Genomic DNA, 24,607 nt, shown 5'->3' with positions numbered 1-24,607 from the left:
TGATATTGATAACATGCTTAGCTATCGTCTCCAATTTCCAACCACTTTAGCTGTTTAGCATTGTTTGTCTCTGTTGTCTCATTCATCTAGCACATACAAGTCAAACCTAAGGAGTATATGTTTTCGATCATTAATGTCGAGCCTGAGAATTGAGGATTGGGGAATCAGTCCTTGACTAGGGGGAAGTTGTTAGTTTGGTATGAGTCAAAATAGCTTGATATTTCAATTTTACATCATATTTTTTTACCATCACTTTTACACTACTCCAATTCCTAAACAAGCACGAGGCATATGTGTTCAGCATATAGTCTGTTTGGATGCATATTAGAGAACACTTATTGGAGCTAATCTAATGTTTTTTTAGTAGATAAGCTCCAATATGTGTTCTTTAGCCCGCATCCGAACAGGCTCATAGTTCATAAGTGTCCAAGTCTTGTGCAAGATTTTGAAGTAAAAAAATGTGATACAAATGATACTGTATACAAAAGAGTAATTTCCTAATCAAGGAGAGAAGAAACAAGGAAACCCTTCATAGCATTAGTAATTTCAAGAGAACAAAATTACAAATTACACATAAATAAAGCAATATCATAAGCATCTATTTTTACTCTGATAAAAGTTGCAACAAGCCGAAGGGGAGTCTAAGATGAAGAAGCGCTTGTGTGCAATGCTACTAACGAAGCATAGTTACCACCCTTACGGAGTAATGCTTCATGATTTCCTTTCTCTGCTATGATCCCATTCTTAACTACTGCAATTAAATCTGCACCCTTAATAGTGGATAACCTATGAGCCACTACTATTGTGGTTCGCTCCACCATGACACGGTCAAGTGCATCCTGAACCACCTTTTCAGACTCGGCATCAAGTGCACTGGTGGCTTCATCTAGTAGTAAAATCCTTGGATTCTTCACTATAGCTCGTGCAATTGCCACCCTCTGCTTCTGTCCCCCAGATAATTGAACTCCTCGCTCCCCTACTATTGTGTCATAACCCTGCATATATAATATATTGATCTCAAGAATTTAGACCTGTATTCATATCATATGGTGTCTAAATAACTAATTCAGAAGTTTAAAGATGCACACTAGTTGAACTAGTGTTTAAGAGAGATTATGGAGATATTGCACACTGCAATTTACCTTCTGCAAACTACTAATGAACTTGTGAGCATTTGCCAGTTCTGCAGCAGCTATAATTTCTGCTTCTGTTGCATCACCGCCTTTTCCATATGCAATGTTGGCTCGAATGGTGTCATTAAACAACACAGGTTCCTGGCTTACCAGGCCCATCTGCTGCCTAAACCATTTAGGCTGTAGCTTTTGGATTTCTGTTCCATCCAGTGTAATCTGACCTGAATCTGGGTCATAAAATCTTTGCAGCAGTAAGATTACTGTTGATTTTCCACTTCCACTTTCGCCTACAAGAGCAACTGTCTGATTTTCATCAGGATAATCAAAATTTTAGATTCTCTCTTAAGAAAGTCTCAGATGAAAAAAAATCATGTCTTCCCTATGAGAATGATGCATCAAGCCAATGTATCAGTTGTAAGTTACCTGTCCTGAATGAATGCTCAAGAAAGATCGCTGAATATATGAACATTCGGCCTGGTTGGATACTTGAAAGTGATATGTTGAAACTCAATCTCTCCCTTCACATCTTGCAATGTCATTCCAGACTCATCACTAGGGTCTATTTTTGATTTCTGATCAAGAATAGCAAATATAGAAGCAACAGAACTTTTTGCTTTACTCACACCTGGGCCCATGAGCTAGTTTTAGATAGTTCTGATGCCGACATTGTGAGACAAAAATATACCTGAAAATATGGAAATGAAATTTTTATTTGCTAGAAGAATATGATGAACTTAGATCTTAAATTATCTTTGTTTTTATTTATTAAAAAAACTTTTAATCTATAAGAAAATTAGTTATTCTTGTCAATAACATTGAGATAAGTTAAAATACATGGCAACCAATTTAGGATATAACTTACACGGAAAACCTCTGAGATTGTTGCTTTGCCATTTCTCAACAAGTTGGGCTCCTGCATAAAAACTGCACGCATGGACAGTGAACTGAGGAAGAGTGCTAAACCAAAACCAGTTCCACTGACTAAACCCTGCTTATACTTGTCTGGAAAGGTCCTACACATTTCTTCTGGTATAACTTCATCACTTTCTCTTCGGCACAGAAAGAAGAAACTGTTCTAATATTCCCTACTGCATCATTGCTACTTGACTTGCTTCCTCATATAGTTTCTGTGAAATATATAAAGCACAGTAGCATCATATCAAATTGTTGTTAGGACTGATTAAATAGGGAAACAAGGACTGTAGAAAATAATAGTAATGTATGAAGAGTTGAAACACACTCAATTCATCCTCATAAAGTCGTTTATACTCTGAGTATGTCTACAAGAGTCATGCTACATTTATTCATAGAAAACCCCATCTCTTTCAGTTATCATATAAAATCATTCATGTGTTCACGTAACAACTTAAACTCTTTGGATAGTTGGTTCATGGCATAGTGTTAGAGCACTATGGCCAACTGGTCTAGAGTTCGATCCTCCCCCATTATTCTAATAAAAAATTGAATCTTTGCAAAAGGTATATGACTAGTGCATTGTCCACACTTCAAGCCCAATGTGCTCTTGATTGAAGGGGTGTGTAAGAAACATAACACAAAACCACTCAAGTGCCTTCGCCCAACAATTTAAGCTTTTGTGCTAGTTGGTTCATGACGCTTCCATTACATTTACCTTTCCATATAAATACATGTTTGGAAAATTGAAACCCTTCTAAAATTGATGCTGAAGCCAAAATCAATTCTAGGGATACACTTTTGTGGATAGCTTATGGGTTTCTGAGTTGATTCTGATCAAAGAGAAGCTCATTCAGACATGCTATAATTATGGTACGACCAGGACTTCTCTGTAAAATCCACATGCAATCAAATGGTTTCTGAGTTGTCTTTTCTGGTTTATTCATATATAGCATTTTCCATACAGAAATGGGAATAGAATTTTATGTCATTGCTTCAAATTCAGATTATATTTACATCCATTTTTCAGTCACCCTATTCATACTGTCTTAAAAAAATAGGTATTTCTATTTCCAAGGTTCCATATTAATGGTCAATCGTTTGATGTTGGTAAGGAACAAACCTTTGCATCTTTGCTGAATCCTTGCATGGACCTGATTTGCAGATATCCATTTACTAATACTAGAGGTAGCAAAAATAGAATGATGAGAGACAGCTGCCAGTTTGCTTCAAAGGCAATTACCAAGGCTGTAATTACTGTAGCAATATCTTGAACCAGCGAACCGAGGGCATCCCCGACCAAAGTTCGAATAGAAGCAGCATCAGTTGACAGCCTAGCTCCAAGTTCTCCACTTGAATGCTCAGCTTTATCAAACCATCCTACTTCCATGTGAATTATTTTCTCAAAACACATTAATAGGACCCTTTTTATCAACTTAGAACCAGCAACAGAAAACAATAGATCTCAATGGATAAAGTAAGAAGTAAGCCACACTAAGGGCAACAAATATTAATGCCCAAAACTTTGAGTCTTTGCGGAGTTCATCTGCAGGTTCAAAGAAAGTATCTATCATGATGGAGACAAGAAGCCCTACAGCAGGTAGTAATGCTCCATTTGCAGCTGCTGCTAGAGTCCTTATGAGTAACACTGGGATTTCAGGCTTGTTAAGATAAGCAAGGCGGAGAATTGGGACATCTGAAGGTGGACCTGATGTTGCTGTAGGAAGAACTTCAGGCTCTCCTTCTGATGCTTCCAAGATACCAAGTGTGGCAGGCATAGCATTGGATGTTCTGAATGAGTGATGACTGTTGTTTCCAATTCCAGATGATCCCATGCTTAAAGACCGGAAGGAAATCTCTTGGCTTGATTCTCTTCCAGAATCTATGAATTTTTCTACTGTATCCAAGTCATTTTCACCATGCGGTTCTGACTCCGTTTTAATTTCTTGCAATCTAATGAGCTGGCTATAAGCTCCATGAGGATCACCAGCGAGCTCAGCATGTGTGCCTAATCAGTTAAAAAGGTTAAGAACGCTGCATTGCATATGTAAAAGGAAAATGAAGACGTGACTGTACGTGAGAGAGAGAGGAGAGGGAGAGGAACAGCTGAAAGCAAATGGTCATGCCGAATTTCATTTCTGGGGTAACTTATAGTATATCTACCTTTTTCTACTACTTTTCCTTGGTGAATAACGGCAATGATGTCAGCATTCCTTATTGTGCTTAGGCGATGGGCTACTATGATAGTTGTTCGGCTTATCATAATTCGGTCTAGTGTCTCTTGTACTACTCTTTCAGATTCTGCATCAAGTGCACTTGTAGCTTCATCTAGGAGTAGAATTCTTGGATCTCTCATAATTGCTCTTGCTATGGCAATTCTTTGCTTTTGACCTCCAGAAAGCTGAATTCCATGCTCTCCAACCATTGTGTCAAGTCCCTAAATTCAAAATCTTACAAAACTAGTGAGTCTTAAAGTCCATTCGATAAACACACTGCCACTCACACAGTCCTTTCAATGAAACACATTGCCACACACACATAATAGTCTTCAGTATCGTGTGGAATTTGAAACTGAAATTGTTGAAAAAGTAACAGAACATGTTAAGTTTCACAAGATGAATGAAGAATTGATAGCTCACATGGGGAAATTTATCTATGAACTTAGCAGCATTAGCAAGCGCTGCGGCAGCTCTGATTTCTTCATCTGTTGCCCCATCCTTACCATAGGCAATGTTTTCTTTGATGCTGCAAGTAAAGAGAATTGGTTCCTGGCTGACAAGACCTATTTTCCGTCTGATCCATTTTAGTTGAAATTCTTTGAGGTTGATACCGTCAATGAGGACTCCACCAGCTTGTGGATCGTAAAATCTCTATCAAACTGACAACTGTTGTTTTCCCACTCCCGTTTTGCCCTACCAAAGCTGCAGTAGTGCCACTTGATATTGAAATAGAAAATCCATTGAATATCACTTCTTTTGGTCTTGATGGATAACTAAAGCAAACCTCCCTAAGTTCTATATCTCCAGAAATATCATCTAGCTGCCGACCAGTAGGGTCATAAACATCAATATCTGGCTGCCTCTTTATTGTCTCAAACATTTTATAGGCTGCAACTTGTCCTGCAGCCGATGCAGTTAAGATTGGAAATGCCTGCCCCAGAGACCTGGGAAAAAAATTAGTACAAAAATGTGATGTATATCTAATTTTCTTGGAAAGATTGGGAGAGTGGGATGTATGATATGAAATGATACACCCACAATATAGATGGTAAAGCAGAAACTAACTTACAAGGAACCAGTCACCATTGCAAAAAATGCACCGATTACTTGTCCTCCCGTATAACCTTTCTCTAGTATCATCTTCCCTCCAAACCATACAGCCATAGCATAAGTGCTTTGAAGAATTAAACGAACTGAACCTAGGCCTAAACCAGTAGCCAATCCCTCTTGCACTCCAGTTCTGCAAGCTTTAGTCAAGAACTGATTGTATTGAGCTATAGCTTGGTTCTCACCAGTAAATGATGCAACCTGCATTCAAGGAATGTGTATAGGAAAATGAGAAGGAAAAGTAATGAAAATCTCTCTCTGAAGATTGACATTTGACATACAGTTCGAATTGAACCAATCGTCCTCTCTACTATAGCAGCTGCTTCAGAATAAGCTGCTTGTCCTCGTGATGCCATCTTTGCGAAAGAAATTCTCATTAGTGAACCAGAGAGGACAAGAAGTGGAATAGAAGATAGAAGAACAAGGGTTAGTAGCCAGCCCTTGATGAATGCCATGGCTAAACCTCCTAAAAAAGCTGCCACATACTCTATGAATTGTCCTACCTGAGATATATCAGCCAAAAAGGAGGAAGAACAAGTTATCTTTAACTTTTTTTCATCATAGTTGGATGAGATGGTGATGATATGGGGTGGTGAATTAATACCTTCTCACCCATGGCATCTTGAATAAGAACTGTGTCACCTGACATCCTTTCACCAAACTCACCATTGTTCATTTCCTTGTCAAAGAAGCTTATATCTTGCCTTAAAATTGCTTTGAGGTATAAAGCTCTTATTCTAGCTGCTTGTCTCTCCCCCGTGATAACCCAGCAAGCCACCTCTGGAAGATATCAGCTATTAGTAACTTTGTTATTTTTACATTTAAGCCAAATTATATTTCTAGTTACATTAAGCTAGAGAATTGGCATTCTTACGCAGAAACGCTGCAAAAAAGGTGCCTACACCCAATACTGCGAACTTCACGGACGCCTGAGCATGAAAAGAACCATGATGGATTATAACGTATAAATGAGGAGAATTTGAAACTCAAAATTGTTCCCCTAAAGCTAAATATAATTCTGGTGGAATTTGATACCCACAACTTGTTGCACAATAGATACTAAAAATATGCACTAGAAATTGATAAGAGGGTTTGAATAAAAATTACTTTACACTTGTTTGTTTCAAAAAAAGTGTGAGTGAGACCATTCGACGTAGAGTAGTGTACAACTCATCGCTCACCCATGCAAATGTTTACTTTTCCTCTAACGAGCATGGAATTAAGTGATTTTACAAGTGTTTTTCACCCTCTATTAAGAAACAATGAGAAAAAAAAATATTAGGGTTAGTGTTACCTTGGAAACTTCATGAACAAGTTGTTTAGTGTTAGCATTTTCTCCAAAAGCATCAATTGTATCTCCGATAAATATTGTCTTTAAAGGAAGAGAGATTCCATTCCCAACAGCACTTATTGTCCCTACAAACATCAGCAAATAATCCCAAGAGTCTGCAAATGAGAAAAGCTTATGAAAGGGTACTGTTTTATTGCTTTGGTCCTTGGCCTTGTTCTTCTTGGAATTCTGAAGCTTGTTTTCAGGACCTAGAACTGATGGATCACTTGTTGGTCCTGTCATTTCAATTGAAGTAACATCTCCATCTAACCTGGCCTTGGCCACCATTTTCCCCTGGGAGAACTTCTGTTTTTACAGCTTACAAACACCAATAGGAAACAGCTGCAGAATAAGGATCACTGGTTTGAGTTTGCAGATCCCATATAGTTTTTACAACAAAAGTCAATACTCACTCATGTGAGATATGATGTATTTTATAAATATCATTATAGTTACAGATTTTGTTGATACATTATTTGGTTGGTAGTACTATATTCCAGAGTTACTGCAGCTACGTCTAGCATCTTTATTGATATAATATTTGGTTGGTTAATAATTTAATATGTGAGCTTATAGTTTTATATTAATCAACTTATAATGGACTAAAAAAAGAAGAGTTGTAGACTGTCTACGGTAGACTGTCTAGTTGTAGAAATAATCTGGTCTCCTATCATAGAATTTACAGTTTATTTTGTTTTGTTTTGCTACTGAAAATTTTCTGTCCTTGCTTATCAATTTGACCCTTTGAGATACAGACAGAATGAGAAGTTTTGGCCACATTTAGTTTTTCCTTAACACACAAGCAAGATTTCTTAGGCTAAAGTTTCTGCAAAACGGTATTTTCACTTTTTTCTTAATTTACACATAATCTGATTTTCAGTTTTTCTTGAACAGCCAGGTCGGTAGCTGACGGGATTACTCATTTAACCAATTTTTCAGTAGTACTTTCACTTCGGAGCTTGATATTTTCACATCTAAATTTTTTTCACATATCTTTTACACTGCTCCAGTTCCTAAACAAGCTCAAGGTATGTTTGTTCTCCATAGTTCATCAGTGACAAAGTCTTGTGCAAGATTTTTGATGTAAAAAAGTGATACAAATGAGAATGATATGCATAAGAATCATTTCATGAATAAAAAGTAATAATTAACAATCAAAGCTTTTATTTCACTAGTTCTTTCAAGAAAACAAAATTACAAATTACAATAAATAAAGCAATTGGAGAGTGGTATTTAAACTTGACTAATCATTGAGAATAATCAATTTCCTAAGCATCTGATTTTACTCTGATAAAAGTTGCAACAAGCTGAAGGGGAGTCTAAGATGAAGAAGCACTTGTGTGCAATGCTACTAAAGAAGCATAGTTACCACCCTTACGGAGTAACGTTTCATGCTTTCCTTTCTCTGCTATGACCCCATTCTTAACTACTGCAATTAAATCTGCACCCTTAATAGTGGATAATCTATGAGCTACTACTATTGTGGTTCGGTCCACCATGACACGGTCAAGTGCATCCTGAACCACTTTTTCAGACTCGGCATCAAGTGCACTGGTGGCTTCATCTAATAGTAAAATCTTTGGATTCTTCACTATAGCTCGTGCAATTGCCACTCTTTGCTTTTGTCCCCCAGATAATTGAACTCCTCGCTCCCCTACTATTGTGTCATAACCCTGCATATATAATATATGTCAAGAATTTAGAACTGTATTCATATCATATGGTGTCTAAAAAACAAATATTAAGAGAGATTAAGTAGATAGTTCACACTGCAATTTACCTTCTGCAAACTACTAATGAACTTGTGAGCATTTGCCAGTTCTGCAGCAGCTATGATTTCTGCCTCGGTTGCATTTCCTCCTTTTCCATATGCAATATTGGCTCTGATGGTCTCATTGAACAGCACAGGCTCTTGGCTTACCAGGCCCATCTGTTGCCTTAGCCACTTCACTTGCAGCGTTTGGATTTCTTTTCCATCCAGTGTGATGTGACCTGAGTCTGGGTCATAAAATCTTTGTAGTAATGAGATCGCAGTTGATTTTCCACTTCCACTTTCTCCAACCAGTGCTACTGTCTGATTTTTATCAATATAATCAAGCTGTTAGCACTTTCTTTAGGATGAATATTATAGAGTAGTCTACTGGATAAGATGTGCAAATTACAAAATTACCTTGCCACTGTGAATGGTCAAGCAAAAATCTCTGAATATTTGAACATCAGGTCTGGTAGGATACTTGAAACTGACATTGTTAAACTCAATTTCTCCCTTTACTTCTTCCAATGTCATTCCAGATTCATCACTGGGGTCTATTTGCGACTTCCGATCTAGAATAGCAAATATGGAAGCAGCTGCACTTTTAGCTTTAGTTGAATCTGGGGCCAAGGACCCAGATTGAGAGATTCCTATAGCTGCCATGCTGAGGGCAAAAAAGACCTGCAAATTAGGCAACAAAATCATCAATGCAAGAAAAATAGTTATATGGATTTATTCAGTTGTGTAGTCTTCATTTGTCCCATTCATAACCAATCTGAGATTCCATCACTCACACTTGGATTTCAAATAAAGTGAACAAAACCTCATGGTGATTGTTGATTAACAATTCACCAATAACTGTGACAATGAGGAGAAAACTGATAGAATGTCTGACATGGTGAATAAGTTAGGAGAGTAACTTACACGGAAAACATCTGAGAATGTTGTTTGGCCATCCTCTACAAGACGAGCTCCAGCATAAAAACTGCATGCATAAACTGCATACAGCACGAAGAATGATATCCCAAAACTAACTCCACTTACTATCCCTCTCCTTATTCCTGTCTTAATTGGTCCCTCACATCTTTCCTGGTATAACTCCATCACCTTCTCCTCTGCACAGAAAGAAGCAACTGTTCTTATACTCCCCACAGCATCATTCGCCACCTGACTTGCTTCCTCATACAATTTCTGTCCAGCAAAAATATTGTCAGTATTCATAACATATAGCTAATCCAAGAACATGCTTGTAACAATATTGACTCATGGTCATCAAGAAAATTTTCTTCTTAGTATGATGTTAAAAGTTGTGCTAAGAAATTGATCTGATTAGTGATTACTTTTATTCAGGTTCACAACTCCACTTCCCATGAAGTTGAAAACACAGATATTTTCATATTCATTCACTATATCAGTTGGTTGGTTAATGGAAGTCAAGACTCGAGAACAAACCTTGGAATCTCCACTGAACCCTTGCAAGAACTTCAACTGAAAATATCCATTTAATCCTAACAGAGGCACCAAAGCAAGGATTACAAGAGCAAGCTGCCAGCTGGCTACAAAAGCAATTACCAAGCCAGCTATTGCAGTAGCAATATTTTGAACCAGCAAGCCGAGTGCATCCCCAACCAAACCTCTAACTGAAGCTGCATCAGTAGAGAGCCTTGCTCCAAGTGCTCCGCTTGAATGCTCAGCTTCATCAAACCAGCTAACTTCCATGTGAACTAGTTTCTCAAAACACATTTCCCGGATTCTTTTGATCAACTTACCACCGGCAACACCAAAAAAGTAGAATCTACATGGAAAAATTACTAACGATGCCACGCCAAGGCCAACAAATACTAGTGCCCAAACTTTAGAATCTTTGCGGAGTTCATCAGCTGGCTCATAGAAAATACTTATCATTTTGGAAAGCAAGAGCCCAAAAACAGGTAAGATTACTCCATTTAACACTGCAGCTATAGTCCCTACCAGTAAGACTGGAATCTCAGGCTTGTTTAAATAGGCCAGGCGATAAAGAGGCACTTCTGGTGGCGAAGAAACTGTTGAAGGGGAAGCTTCTCCACCAACTGGCTCCAAGAATCCAACTGTTGGGGGTATGCCATATGAAGCTGAGAATGAGTGATGGCCACTGTTTCCAACTCCAGATGACCTTTGGCTTAAAGATGCTGAGGAAAAAGATCTTTGATTTGATATTCTTCCGGAATGCACTGAACTTTCTTGCTTGTCTGTGTCATTTGCAGCATTCTGTCCTGATCCCTTTATTTCTTGCAGTCTAATGAGCTGGCTATAGGCTCCATCAGGATCCCTGGTGAGCTCAGCATGCGAACCTGATCAATTGAAAAATATAAGAATGCAATAAGGTATGTAAACAGTTGGGTTTTATGCCTTCTACGAATTCTGAATGGTGAAATTAGATGTTTATTACAACATCATATATTTACCTCTTTCAACTATTTTTCCTTGATGAATAACAGCAATGGTATCAGCATTCTTTATAGTACTTAGGCGGTGGGCTACAATGACAGTTGTTCGGTTTATCATTATTCTGTCAAGTGCCTCTTGTACAATTCTCTCAGATTCAGCATCAAGGGCACTTGTAGCTTCGTCCAGAAGCAGGATTCTTGGATCTTTTAAAATTGCTCTTGCTATTGCAACTCTCTGCTTTTGACCCCCAGAGAGCTGAGTTCCATGTTCACCAACCATTGTGTCGATTCCCTAAGATCATAATAATTGTGTAAATTTGTTGAGGTAAATGGACCCTTTGATATAAACATATAAATTTCTTTGCTAACACACTATGCTGATAAAGAAAATCTTTACAAGCATTTCACTTTTTAGTTTCTGCATTTAAATGAAAATCCGAGAGTTTACCTGAGGTAGTTTATCTATAAATTTGGCAGCATTAGCAAGTTCTGCTGCAGCTCTGATTTCATCATCAGTTGCACCATCCTTGCCATAGGCAATATTCTCTTTAATGCTACAAGTAAAGAGAACTGGTTCCTGACTGACTAGGCCTATTTTCTGTCTGATCCATTTCAGTTGAAATTCTCTAAGGTTGATACCATCAATTAGAACTTCACCGGCCCGAGGATCATAGAATCTCTCTATCAAACTAACAACAGTGGATTTTCCACTCCCACTTTGCCCTACCAAAGCTGCAGTTGTACCACTTGGTATTGAAAGTGAAAATCCATTGAATATCAGTTCATCTGGTCTTGTAGGATAACTAAAGCAAACCTCCCTGAGTTCTATATCTCCACGAATATCATCAAGCTTCCGACCAGTAGCATCATAAGAATCAATCTCTGGCTTCCTTTTAATCGTTTCAAACATCTTAAAGGCTGCAGCTTGTCCAGCAGCGAAAGCACTCAAGCTTGGAGATGCCTGCCCAAGAGACCTGGTATTGGAAAATAGAAATATAGTTAGGATAAGGGGGAGAAAACATGTTCTTATCTTCTGAGTTCTGAAGATAGGGGGGGAAGAAAGAACACACAACTTACATGGAGCCAGTCAAAACAGCAAAAATCACAGTCACAACATCCCCTCCGGTATATCCTTTCTCTATTACCATTTTCCCTCCAAACCATACAGCCAAACCATAACTGCAGATGACTACAAAATAGAGTGAACCAAACCCCAAACCAGAAGCTAGTGCCTCTTGCACTACTGTCTTGTATGCTTTGATTAAGGACTGGTTATATTTGACTATAGACTGCTTCTCCCCAGTGAATGATGCAACCTGCAATGGAAAAATGGAAGTTGTTTAAGAATTCTCCAATAACAAGAAGAATGTCAGGAGTTGTTTTTGACAGTGTACATACAGTTCTGATTGAACCTATGGTCTGCTCTACCACACTTGCAGCTGTAGAATAAGCTGCTTGTCCGTTGGATGATGCTTTTGTAATAGCGACGCCTACCATGGCACCAGACAAGACAAGAAGTGGTATGCAAGATAGCATGACAACAGTTAGAAGCCATCCCTTGATGAATGCTATGACAAAACCTCCAACGAAAGTTGCCATTAACTGTATGAACTGTCCCACCTGAAACGAAAGCAAGCAAAACATCAATCAAAAAATATAATTTACCTTGAACTTTTTTTTTTGCTTGTTATAGGAAAATGAAATGGGGATGATTTAGGACTGTGGTGATTCATCAATACCTTCTCACCCATGGCATCCTGAATAAGAACTGTATCACCTGACATCCTTCCAACAACCTCTCCAGTATTAGTTTCCTTATCAAAGAAGCTCACATCTTGCCTCAAAATTGTTTGAAGGTATAAGCCTCTAATTCTTGCAGCTTGTCTCTCCCCAGTGATCATCCAGCAAGACAATTCTGGTACATAGAAAACAGGGTTTTTGGGTCATAATGAGCCAAACTAATTGGTTTGGTAGAAAGAATTAACAAGGAATCTAATGTACTTACGCAAAAGTGACGCAAAAAAGGTACCCGCAGCCAAGTATACAAATTTGAGAGACACCTGAACACATTTAATGTTTAAGTTTTAGAAGTTCACATCAATCTAATAGTGTTGTTGTAAACAGGTGCCATGAAGAGATGGTTGAGGATTTACCTTGGAAACTTCATCAACAACATCTTTGGTGTTTGAAGAATCTCCAAATGCATTGATCATACTTCCAAATATCAAAGTCATTAAGGGCATGGAGATTCCATTCCCAATAGCACCCACAGTCCCCACAAACATCAATAATTGATCCAAAGGATCAGCAAATGAGAAAAGCTTGTACAAGGGTACTGTGTTGGTGGTTTCATCTTTGGCCTTGCTTTTCTTTGATTCCTTCTTTCCATCAGCATCTGCAACTGGTTGAAGAGTTGCAACATTTCCATCCAAACTGATATCCCCAGTCATTTTCTTGGAGGAAAACTTCTTTTGATTAAAAACCCTTCTACCAATGACTCCAAATGGAAAGCAGCTGCAGAAAGAAAAAACTCTAGGTTCATGTCATTAACATACAAGGTACTGCTCTCCAAACCCTCATTTCATTATGAAATGTTTTCTTTTTCCTTGGATTGTTGTGTGTGCATTGATGAGTTTGTGAAGAAAATGATGACTTTATGACTTTTCTTTTCATTGGGGGTTTAGAAGTTCAAACTTAGTTCAACAAATGTAGTGAAAAATTTCAGCAGAAGATAAGCTAGTAACATGGAAACATGTTAAGGAAAATAAAAGCCATATCAGACAGTTGAGAGAGAGAGAGAGATGAACCTTGTGCAAGCAAAAGCTGAAGTAATTTTTGCTTAGGCAGAAGAAGGAGAGCTAGCCGTAGCAAGCAACAGATCAATGAATAAATAAACAAATTGTTAGTTGAAAAGTGTAGGAGTGAATGGAACTTGTGTTCCTCTCAATGACTTTATATAGAACTGCATATAATTGGAAGTTGCATCTGCAAATTCTTGACCCGCAAGTTAACTGTTAGTAGTCAAAACTATTTGGTTTTAATTTCTTTTTCTTTTTAGCTGACTAGTCTTCATTAATGTTTTATGTTGTGTTGGAAACTATGATTATTAGATAAACAAAGAGGTAATGACTTTATGAACATTAATCCTGCTGAGTATTCAATTGTACTATTTGCTTGTGGAGCACATAAATCACTGTCATAGTCAAATCAGAACATTATTTTATGAAAAAGTTTTCAAAAGACGATAGAACATTTATTTCAGATATTTTTTAGATAATAACTCTAAAAATCTGCATTTATAATAACTCCCAATGTTTGTACTTATAAATAATTCAAAATGAATTTACCATTTTATTTAATTTACAAATATATAGAATAAGTTTTAAATTAAGTTGTTCATGTTCAAGCCAGCTCAAATGGCTACAACTCACTATCGTCCTGGTTGACCCAAATGATTCACTGTTCTGGCCAGACCAAATAGTCATAACTCATCATCATCCTGATTGGTTTAAATGATTCACGATCAAGTGAATGTCGTGTTGGTCAGTAGTAACAATTAAGATAAGCTCATAACTCGTTCACTCAGTCAAGCAAAATCATTATCTCAAAAGCTATTTACAATGGTTAAACTAAGGCCATAATTAAATGAAATGAAAAACAAAAAATATAGGATGTGACAGGTTTTAAAAGTAGCCACTAGTATAATCAGGGAGGATAGGATTCTTGGCAGTCACGGTGGAATGGCCACCCAACGCGCATACAAAAAGAAACAAAGATTATTCTTCTATGTTTTAAAATTCTATTCGATTCATTACTTGATCTCCAAAAATAACACTCTAGTAGTAGTAGTACCTTCTTCCCCAAGGGATTCAATTTTTTATTCTTCATTTACTAGCTTTAATTCCATTGTGTGAAACTAGAAAATTAGAAATCATGAAACGTGACCTGTTTGAACTCCTCTTCATACAAAATCATCAATTTCCTCGAAATTACTTTGCTATCCCAAAGCATGTATAGTCCCCTGCCTCCTGAAAAATTATAAACCAACAAAGACACATCACATTGGAACTTTCCTAGAACAAGCTCATTTTTATTGTTAACCTCTTTAGTTTGTTCCTCCATGCTTACTTTTACATGGAAAATTAACTCTTCTTTTGTACAATTTTCCTTCTTCTTTATTTCGAATACTTTTCTTCCAAAGACATAAAAAAAAGACAAAACCAAAGGGAAAGAAAGATGTATACTACTCTTCCAAAGGAGACATCAACCTATAAATGACTTAGAACAGAAGGGGAGGGTGTTGCAAAACTTGTTTGTCTCTCAAATTAAAATGGACATAAATCACCAAAATATATGAGAGGTCATAAAATCTTCAGTCTATAATTGACACAACATGACATATGTTACGGTTTGTGTCATAGAAAACTAACACAAAATGGTTGTAGTAATCTAGCAGACATAGCTATGATAGTTTTGTTAAATTGCGAAATCCATCTTGAGAATATTAAAAGGAAAATGTCCGGTAGAGTGAGAAAGGAAAATAAAAGAGGGAAGTAATATGCGAGATAAGAAAATATGTGAAGTGTTTGTACTTTGGACTTTGGAGGTGTCTACAGTGGCATGGATCGTCACATGAGTTTTTACCTTCTATAGCAGGTAATATGACTTGGAAAATTGAAAATTGTTTCATACATTAAGTCCTTGTGAAATCTAAAATTACAATAAAAGTCTCATCTCTTCTTCCTCAAACTTCATACCTCCATAACTATCAAACCTTCAAACTCCACCCTTCCATCACCACCATATTTTCCGGCTACCACTTTTTCCGGGCTCAGTGCTACCATTGCATCCTATAAAATCTATAATTCTGTTTAGTTTCTATTAAACATTTATTCAGTTTTGGGCTCGATAAAATATAAAATTTTACGTTATTTTAATCACTCTTTCATACCTAACGAGGAATGAATTCTGCATGATTTTGTATTTTTTAAAATTAAAAATACAGAAAATTTTTATATGGACTAAAATCAAAATGTGTTACTTTTATAAGAACGGAAAACATATTTAACTCTAAAGCAAAAAACATTTCACAAAAGATTATGAAGTGATTTTGAAGCATAAAAACTTGCAGCTCACAATTAGGATATATATATATATATATATATATATATATATATATATATTAAATTTTAAAAAGTAATAAATTATTTTTCAATTATATAATTTTACATGTGTTGCCTCACAACTTATAATTTATGAAGCTGTCACTGCAAGTGAGAATTATATGTAACAACATTTGAGAAAAAGTGAAACATAAAGCCATTCAGAGTGGTATTTACTATTTACTATTTACTATTTAAACTTGCCAAATTACTAAGGACATAAATCCTGTGCATCTGATTTTGCTTAGATAAAAGTACCAACAAGCTGAAAGTGGTACTAAGATGAAGAAGCACTTGTGTGCAATGCTACTAAGGAAGCATATTGACCTCCCTGATGGAGTAATGCTTCATGCTTTCCCTTCTCTGCTATAACACCATTCTTAACCACTGCAATTAAATCTGCACCCTTAATAGTAGATAACCTATGAGCCACTACTATTGTGGTTCGGTCTACCATAACACGGTCAAGTGCATCCTGAACCACTTTTTCAGACTCGGCATCAAGTGCACTGGTGGCTTCATCTAGTAATAATATCTTTGGATTCTTCACAATAGCTCGCGCAATTGCCACCCGCTGCTTCTGTCCCCCAGATAATTGAACTCCTCGCTCCCCGACTATCGTGTCATAACCCTGCATATATAGTACAATGATCTCAAGAATTTAGACCTGTATTCATATCATATGGTGTCTAAATAACTAATTCAGAAGTTTAAAGATGGACACTAGTTAAACTAGTGTTTAATCAAGAATTTGTAGATAGTGCACACTGCAATTTACCTTCTGCAAACCACTAATGAAATTGTGGGCATTTGCTAGTTCTGCTGCAGCTATGATTTCTGCTTCTGTTGCATCTCCTCCTTTTCCATATGCAATGTTAGCTCTAATAGTTTCATTAAACAGTACTGGCTCTTGGCTTACCAGGCCCATCTGCTGTCTTAGCCATTTCACTTGCAGTCTTTGGATTTCTTTTCCATCCAGTGTAATGTTTCCCGAGTCCGGGTCATAAAATCTTTGTAGTAGTGAGATCACTGTTGATTTTCCACTTCCACTTTCTCCAACCAGTGCAACAGTCTGATTTTTATCAATATGATCAAGAAGTTAGTTCTTTCTTAATGAATAACAATATAGAGTAGTCTACAGGAAAAGACATACAAAAAACAACAAAAGTCTTATCCCACTAAGTGAGGTCGGTTGTATGGTGGATTACTTGATCCATATTAAAGATATGGCCATGTTTACATTGGCTCCAGGAAAAGAATACAAATTAGAAAATTACCTTGCCACTGTGAATGGTCAAGCAAAGATCTTTGAATATTTGAACATCAGGTCTGGTAGGATACTTGAAACTAACATGGTTTAAAACAATTTCTCCATTGACTTCTTCCAATGTCATGCCAGATTCATCACTAGCATCTATTTGTGACTTTCTATCAAGAATAGAAAATATTGAAGCAGCAGCACCTTTTGTATTATTAGAATCTGGAGCCAAGGAGCTATATTGAGAGACTCCCAAAGCTGACATGCTGAGAGCAAAAAAGACCTGAAAATATAGAAAGACAATCAAAGCTAGAAGAAACTGGAAACCTTATGGTGAATACTAGAAAACTAGTACAATGTCTGAAATGGTGAACAAACACATAGAGTAACTTACTCGGAAAACATCTGAGAATGTTGATTTTCCATCCTCTACAAGACGAGCTCCAGCATAAAAACTGCATGCATAAACTGCATACAACACCAAAAATGATAACCCAAAACTAATTCCACTTATTATCCCTCGCCTTATGCCAGTCTTAATTGGTCCCTCACATCTTTCCTGGTATAATTTCATCACCTTCTCTTCAGCACAGAAAGAAGCAACAGTTCTTATACTCCCAACAGCATCATTTGCCACTTGACTCGCATCTTCATACAATTTCTGTTTGGAAAAAAGAATCATAATATATAGTGAAATCGAAAAATGCTCATGCTCATCAAGCTTGCAATAATGTTGGCTCATGCTCATCAATTAATTTTCATCTCTTCTTTGTGTGATGTGAAAAAAAATTCAGAGAAATTGATATATTTTAAAGGTTAACTCTGCCTATACTGGGTAATAGCCAGTTCTAAGCCCGGATAAAGGAGGAAGATAGTGTTAGGTCTGCGGCTGCCGACGTAAAACTGGAAGAATATGGATCAAGTGATTAATATAACCGACCTCACTTAGTGAATAAAGCTTTTGTTGTTGTTGTTTCCTATTATTAAGTTCATTACTCTACTTCACCCCATGTTGAAAACAGCATTCATTCACAATATTAGCTGGTTGTTTAATGGTAGTCAAGAACAAACCTTTGCATCTGCACTGAACCCTTGCAAGAACTTCAGTTGCAAATATCCATTTAATCCTAACAGAGGCACCAAAGCGAGGATTATAAGAGCAAGTTGCCAGCAGGCTACAAAAGCAATTACCAAGCCAGTTATTGCAGTAGCAATGTGTTGAACCAGCAAACCAAGTGCATCCCCAACCAAACCTCGAACAGAAGCTGCATCAGTAGAGAGCCTTGCTCCTAGTGCTCCACTTGAATGGTCAGCTTCATCAAACCAGCTTATTTCCATGTGAACTATTTTCTCAAAGCACATTTTTCTGACCCTTTTGATCAACTTACCGCCAGCAACACCAAAAAAGTAGGACCTACATGGAATAATGAGGAAGGACACCAAACCAAGTGCAACAAACACCAGTGCCCACACTTTTGAATCTTTTCGAAGTTCATCAGCTGGCTCATAGAAAATACTTATCATTTTGGAAAGTAAGAGACCAAAAATAGGTAATAATGCTCCATTCACCACTGCAGTTATAGTCCCTAGCAGTAAGACTGGAATTTCAGGCTTGTTTAAATAAGCGAGGCGATAAAGAGGCACTTTTGGTGAAGACACTGTTGAAGGAGGAGCTTTAGGTCCTCCACTTGTAGGTTCTGAGAACGAGTGACGACCACTGTTTCCAACTCCAGATGATCTTTGGCTTATAGATGCTGAGGAAGAAGATCTTTGACTTGATTGTTTTCCACCAAGCACTATACTTTTTGGCTTATCTGCATCATTTGCAACATTCTGTTCTGATCCCTTCATTTGTTGCAGTCTAATAAGCTGGCTGTAGGCTCCATCAGGATCCTTGGTGAGATCAGCATGTGAACCTGATCAATTGAAAAACATAAGAATTCAATAAGGAATATACACAATTCATGCCTTTGGAGAAATTAGGTTGCTATTACAAGTTACAACATTTGTCTACCTCTTTCAACAATTTTTCCTTGATGAATAACAGCAATGGTATCAGCATTTCTTATAGTGCTTAAACGATGGGCTACAATGACAGTTGTTCGGTTTATCATTATTCTGTCCAAAGCTTCTTGTACAATTCTCTCCGATTCAGCATCAAGAGCACTTGTAGCTTCATCCAGAAGTAGGATTCTTGGGTCTTTCAGAATTGCTCTAGCTATTGCAACTCTCTGCTTTTGACCCCCAGATAGCTGAGTTCCATGTTCACCAACCATTGTATCTAGTCCCTAAGATCATAATTTATAATTGTCTCATATTGTTGTGGTAAAAAGACGATTCAGTAGGAGAATAAAATATGTTTTTTCTTGTTTTTGTCCAATAAGACCATGCTGACAAAGTTAATCCAGAACTCAGGAAGATAACATTTCGAACTTTTAAGCAAAGATTTCACAATGCAATCTCTACATTTAAATTAAGATTTTTAGAGGTCACCTGAGGAAGTTTATCAATGAATTTGGCAGCATTAGCAAGTTCTGCTGCTGCTCTGATTTCTTCATCAGTTGCACCATCCTTTCCATAGGCAATATTTTCCTTAATGCTACAAGTAAAGAGAACTGGTTCCTGGCTGACTAGGCCTATTTTCTGTCTGATCCATTTCAGTTGAAATTCTCTAAGATTGACACCATCTATAAGAACTTCACCGGTCTGTGGATCATAGAATCTCTCTATCAAACTAACTACTGTGGATTTCCCACTCCCACTTTGCCCTACCAAAGCTGCAGTAGTACCACTTGGTATCGAAAGTGAAAATCCATTGAATATCAGTTCATCTGGTCTTGTAGGATAACTAAAACAAACCTCCCTGAGTTCTATATCTCCATGAATGTCATCAAGCTTCCTCCCGTTAGCATCATAAGCATCAATTTCAGGCTTTCTTTTAATTGTTTCAAACATCTTAAAGGCTGCAGCTTGTCCAGCAGCAAAAGCACTCAATATTGGAGATGCCTGCCCTAGAGACCTGAGATTGGAAATGGAAATATAGTTAGCCAGAAAAAACATGTTCATGTCTTAAGATTTGTTGGATACAACAAGAGCCTTATCTCACTAAGTGAGATCGGCTATATGGATCAGTTAAGATTCCTCGGATAAGGGGAATAAAATAATTTTAGATATTATGGGCTCATATCAAGAAAGAAAAAAGGAACAAACAACTTACGAGGATCCAATCAATACAGAAAAAATTACAGTCACGACTTCTCCTCCGTTATATCCTTTCTCTATTATCATCTTCCCACCAAACCATACAGACAATCCATAACTGGAGATACCCACAAAATAGTTTGCACCAAACCCCACACCAGAAGCTAGTGCCTCTTGAACTAAACTCTTGTAAGCTTTAGTTAAGAATTGATTATATTTAGCTATAGCTTGCTTCTCACCAGTGAATGATGCCACCTGCATTGAGAAAATGGAAGAGATTTATATATTCTGAAACAGAAGAAATGAAAAATATAGGACTAGGAGTTCATTCTGCCAGTGTGCATACAGTTCGTATAGAACCTAATGTCTGCTCTACAACATTTGCTGCTGTAGAATAAGCTGCTTGTCCAATGGATGATGCTTTTGAAATAACCTTGCTCATTGTAGCACCTGACAAGGCAATAAGTGGAATAATTGATAGCATGACAAGAGTTAGAAGCCATCCCTTAGTGAATGCTACAACAAAACCCGCAATGAAAGTTGCCACTAGCGATAAGAACTGTCCAACCTGAAAAGGAAAAAAAAATTTACACCAAATCATCTTAAATGGTGACACTACAAGAGCACTAGTAATTGCCGACGACTTTTTATCCCCAGCCAATGACTTACGACGACTCAATACCGACAGATTTTTTTGCCATTGGTAAAATTGCTTTATCAACAATTTTGAGATTTTAACATGCGCTTTTCTTGTAGTGTTGTGATTTAGGACTTGTGGATAGGTAATACCTTCTCACCCATGGCTTCTTGAATAAGAGCAGTATCGCCTGACATCCTTCCAACAACCTCTCCGGTATTAGTTTCTGTATCAAAGAAGCTCACATCTTGTCTCAGAATATTTTGAAGGTATAAGCCTCTAATTCTTGCAGCTTGTCTCTCCCCACTGATCATCCAGCAAGTCGATTCTGGTACATAGCAAACAGAGTTCTTAATGAGCCAGACCAATTGATTAGATAGTAAGAACAAACCAAGAATCTTGTATACTTACGCAAAAGTGATGCAATGAAGGTGCCGGCTCCTAAGTATACAAATTTCAGAGACACCTGAACACAATGAGTCCTTATTAAGTGTTAAGCTAGGAATTTCAGGTCCTAAAAATTCAGTTCAAACTAATATTGATGTAGTCAATGCCATGGTTCAATCTAATATAATATGTTTGAATCAGCTTCTCTTTCATCATAATCAATTTTGTGTGAAGTCTTACTACTAAGTACTAACAGAAGTTTTTCCTCTGAATTCATTTTAGGCTTCAGAATCAATTGTAGAATGATTTCCAAACATGCACTAAGTGGTTTGCCTATTCATTTTATACCAGAAGAACCTGCCTCTTGAGGTTAAAATTTCACAAAAATTGATTACTGAAGAGTAGGAAATTACCTTGGAAACTTCATCAACAACTTCTTTGGAGTTTGTGGTGCTTCCAAATGCATTGATCATATTTCCAAATATCAAAGTCATTACGGGCATGGAGATTCCATTCCCAATAGCACCAAAAGTACCCAGAAACATCAATAATTGATCAAAAGGATCAGCAAATGAGAAGAGCTTGTACAAGGGCACTGTGTTGGTGATTTCATCTTTGGTGTCCCTCTTCTTTGAAGATTGCTTGCTATCAGGATCAACAGCTGGTTGAAGACTCACAGTTTCTCTATTCAAACTGCCATCCCCTGCCATTTCTTTGGAGTCAAGACTCCTCAAACAGCTGCAAGAAAAGCATTCCAATGTGAAGAAGAAGAAGATGGCTTCATGAATCAACTAGTCAATAAAATGGCAACATGTTAAGTAAAATTAAAAGCATATCAGAGAGAAAAAAGAGAAATGAACCTTCTTTCTACTACCAAATGCAAAAGTAGTTTTGTTCCAACTTATGTAATAGGTTAATGAAATTGTTCAGTTCTCAATGATTTATATATGTAGTCAGTACTATACAGCAGCATTTGTCAGATAATTTCTATGTAGAAAGTGGAACTAGCATTGCATCCATACAAATTTCTTGACCCGTGAGTCAATCACTCAACCGTATTCATAGTCAATATTACTAGTATTCGTCTAATTGATTTATGTGGTGTTTGAATAACTTCATCATCATCCCAGCACTAAATTTTCAATTGTGGTTGACTCACTTGTAGTCAACTGTAGTAGTAAAATTATAACTTTACTAAAATAAAAAGTTTTCAGAAGACAAAAGAATATTTATTTGGTTAATTAAGAAAGTTTTATTCTGTTAATAAAGCACTTTCATATATCATCAATTCGTGAAGGTAGTTTTACTCCTGATGATGTCTTTGAATTGAGCAGAATGAAATCTTGGGAATGGTTGAGGGCTAAATGTAGCAACTTCTTACATGGAACATTTGAGTGGCATAATGAGCCTATTTGCTGTCTTACAGATATGTAAGTATTGTTGGCCTAGATGGGGCTGAAGCTATAGTTTGACTTGTAGGATTTCTGGTTGCTATATTGGTAAAGGAAGAGAATTTTTCAGGGGTATAATGATATGTTGGTCCCTTGGGCTATTAGTTCTCGTTGGAAGTTGTGGGACAGGACTGCTTCTTCACTGTGATCCCACATTTAGTTTTGATCTATTCCCATGTGGCAATTCATGTGGTTTGGATTCATGTTGGTGATGGCTCTGGAGTTTTCCTTTGTTGGCAGAATTGGATTGTAATAGGAATGTCGTTTATGTGAGATAGCGGGTTCCATTTAATTTTGCAGCATTTGGTTGCGCTGCACGTGTACTTTGTGAAGGGATTGAAGGCATCATCTGTTGAATGCTACAATGGCTTGAAGGCAGGACGGCAGGAATTTTGATATTTTATCCTATGTGTTTTTTTTATAGTCCTCCTTGGAGATTTCATATCGATTACTAAATTCATGTACTCTTTTTCCTTCACCGGATTTTTCCAAGGGGTTTTTCCTGGTAAGGTTTTAATGAAGCATGTTTCTTTAATCTTTGCTGCTGTTATGTATAGTTACTACTTTAATTTTTTCTCCTCTCCTCTTTCTATTTGTATTGGGTTGAAGTACCCCTTGTGCTTCGTTTTAATATAATTCATATTGTTTACCAAAAAAAATCAAAAACATTTACTTCTAGAAGATTGTCTGTGTGGAAATAGAGGAAGGGCCACTTCACTTCCCCACCCTATCTAACTAAGAAAAAATAGTAGAAAATAGGGGAAGAGGACAAAATTCACGTGGGCCCGCGTTCTTAATTTTCTCACCTGATGTGAATGAAGTGAAGAAAATTTGGTTATATCCAAATGGTAGACTAGGAGCTAGCAACATAATCTTTTAAATACGTACATTTAATTGTTATTGATTTATTTTTTAAATAGTTAATACATTTTCTCACCTTTTAAGAAATACATATACTTTTCAGAAAATAAATCAATCGAAATAAATGAGTTTAAATGTGTTCTTACAAAGTGTTATGTTGCATTTTCTCATTTTTATTGCGGAGAATGTCGGAAGCTCGTCTAGAACAAGAAAGAGAAAATAAGTAATAAGGTTGTGGGGGGAAAGGGTGGTTCACTTGATAAGCTAAGAGAAATGAAGGAATTTGCAATGCGAAGGGTCAGGGTTCAAACTCCGACGAATGAACTAATTTACTAACAATTAACTACTAACATTTACCTATAAAAATAATAATAAGCTTGTTATGTTAGTAATAATTAATTAGTAAAATTCTATTAATAATCAAATTAAAGAGGATATAAATTAAAAAGCTAAACTCTAAAATTTATCTAAAAAAAATTATATATATGAATATGATGGGAGAGGGTTTAAGCCACACTTACATGTTGGCGGATCATATTCTTGGGAAAGAGGGTGTTATGGTCCATATTATTCCATATTTGAAAATTCATAACATTGACCTCTTGCCCTTCATGATTGATCAGCCCTCTTAATTTCTACAATTGAGAAATTTCGTAGCAATTACTACACCGAATGTCCGAAGCATGGTGTGGTCATCATCACATGTCATCTATCTTTAAAACTTTGAAAATGTGCATTCATCTCCTTAAAAAAGTGATCAGATTTCTGAG

At 36.9% G+C, this 24,607-nt stretch overlaps 2 protein-coding genes and 1 pseudogene across 2 annotated transcripts; all 3 read right to left on the bottom strand.

The window, feature by feature from the left end:
• Window positions 1-515: 515 nt before the first annotated feature.
• LOC130715268 (ABC transporter B family member 11-like) lies at window positions 516-7,151 on the bottom strand (annotated as a pseudogene).
• A 691-nt stretch (window positions 7,152-7,842) lies between these two features.
• Window positions 7,843-13,330, bottom strand: LOC130710446 (ABC transporter B family member 11-like). The gene is made up of 12 exons (XM_057559725.1): window positions 13,034-13,330; window positions 12,886-12,940; window positions 12,620-12,795; window positions 12,279-12,500; window positions 11,958-12,196; window positions 11,329-11,854; window positions 10,899-11,172; window positions 9,907-10,784; window positions 9,379-9,645; window positions 8,872-9,135; window positions 8,482-8,775; window positions 7,843-8,374 (listed from the first exon to the last, which is right to left on the bottom strand). Exons 1-12 carry the CDS (start codon window positions 13,328-13,330, stop codon window positions 8,021-8,023), a joined length of 3,846 nt encoding a protein of 1,281 aa, XP_057415708.1. The 3' UTR covers window positions 7,843-8,020.
• Window positions 13,331-16,056: 2,726 nt separating this feature from the next.
• LOC130710447 (ABC transporter B family member 11-like) lies at window positions 16,057-22,569 on the bottom strand. The gene is made up of 13 exons (XM_057559726.1): window positions 22,386-22,569; window positions 21,939-22,263; window positions 21,550-21,604; window positions 21,291-21,466; window positions 20,848-21,069; window positions 20,518-20,756; window positions 19,794-20,319; window positions 19,315-19,588; window positions 18,372-19,216; window positions 17,695-17,961; window positions 17,320-17,583; window positions 16,821-17,114; window positions 16,057-16,673 (listed from the first exon to the last, which is right to left on the bottom strand). The coding sequence occupies exons 2-13, from the start codon at window positions 22,233-22,235 to the stop codon at window positions 16,320-16,322; spliced, it is 3,813 nt and encodes a 1,270-aa protein (XP_057415709.1). The 5' UTR covers window positions 22,236-22,263; window positions 22,386-22,569; the 3' UTR covers window positions 16,057-16,319.
• Between the last annotated feature and the right edge of the window lie 2,038 nt (window positions 22,570-24,607).

Source organism: Lotus japonicus, chromosome 4, assembly GCF_012489685.1.
Source record: "Lotus japonicus ecotype B-129 chromosome 4, LjGifu_v1.2".
NCBI lineage: Eukaryota > Viridiplantae > Streptophyta > Magnoliopsida > Fabales > Fabaceae > Lotus > Lotus japonicus.
This window is presented reverse-complemented; position numbering and strand designations above follow the sequence as displayed.

Excerpts from the sequence above, each read along its gene's own strand:
- LOC130710446 (XM_057559725.1), bottom strand. The coding sequence starts at position 13,330 with ATGACTGGGGATATCAGTTTGGATGGAAATGTTGCAACTCTTCAACCA. Across the intron at positions 12,941-13,033 it reads TTGTTGATGAAGTTTCCAAG|GTGTCTCTCAAATTTGTATA; the intron begins GTAAATCCTCAA and ends AAATGTGTTCAG. Across the intron at positions 12,501-12,619 it reads AGGATGCCATGGGTGAGAAG|GTGGGACAGTTCATACAGTT; the intron begins GTATTGATGAAT and ends CTTTCGTTTCAG.
- LOC130710447 (XM_057559726.1), bottom strand. The coding sequence starts at position 22,235 with ATGGCAGGGGATGGCAGTTTGAATAGAGAAACTGTGAGTCTTCAACCA. Across the intron at positions 21,070-21,290 it reads AAGAAGCCATGGGTGAGAAG|GTTGGACAGTTCTTATCGCT; the intron begins GTATTACCTATC and ends TTTCCTTTTCAG. Across the intron at positions 17,584-17,694 it reads CATTCTCAGATGTTTTCCGA|GTCTTTTTTGCTCTCAGCAT; the intron begins GTAAGTTACTCT and ends CTATATTTTCAG.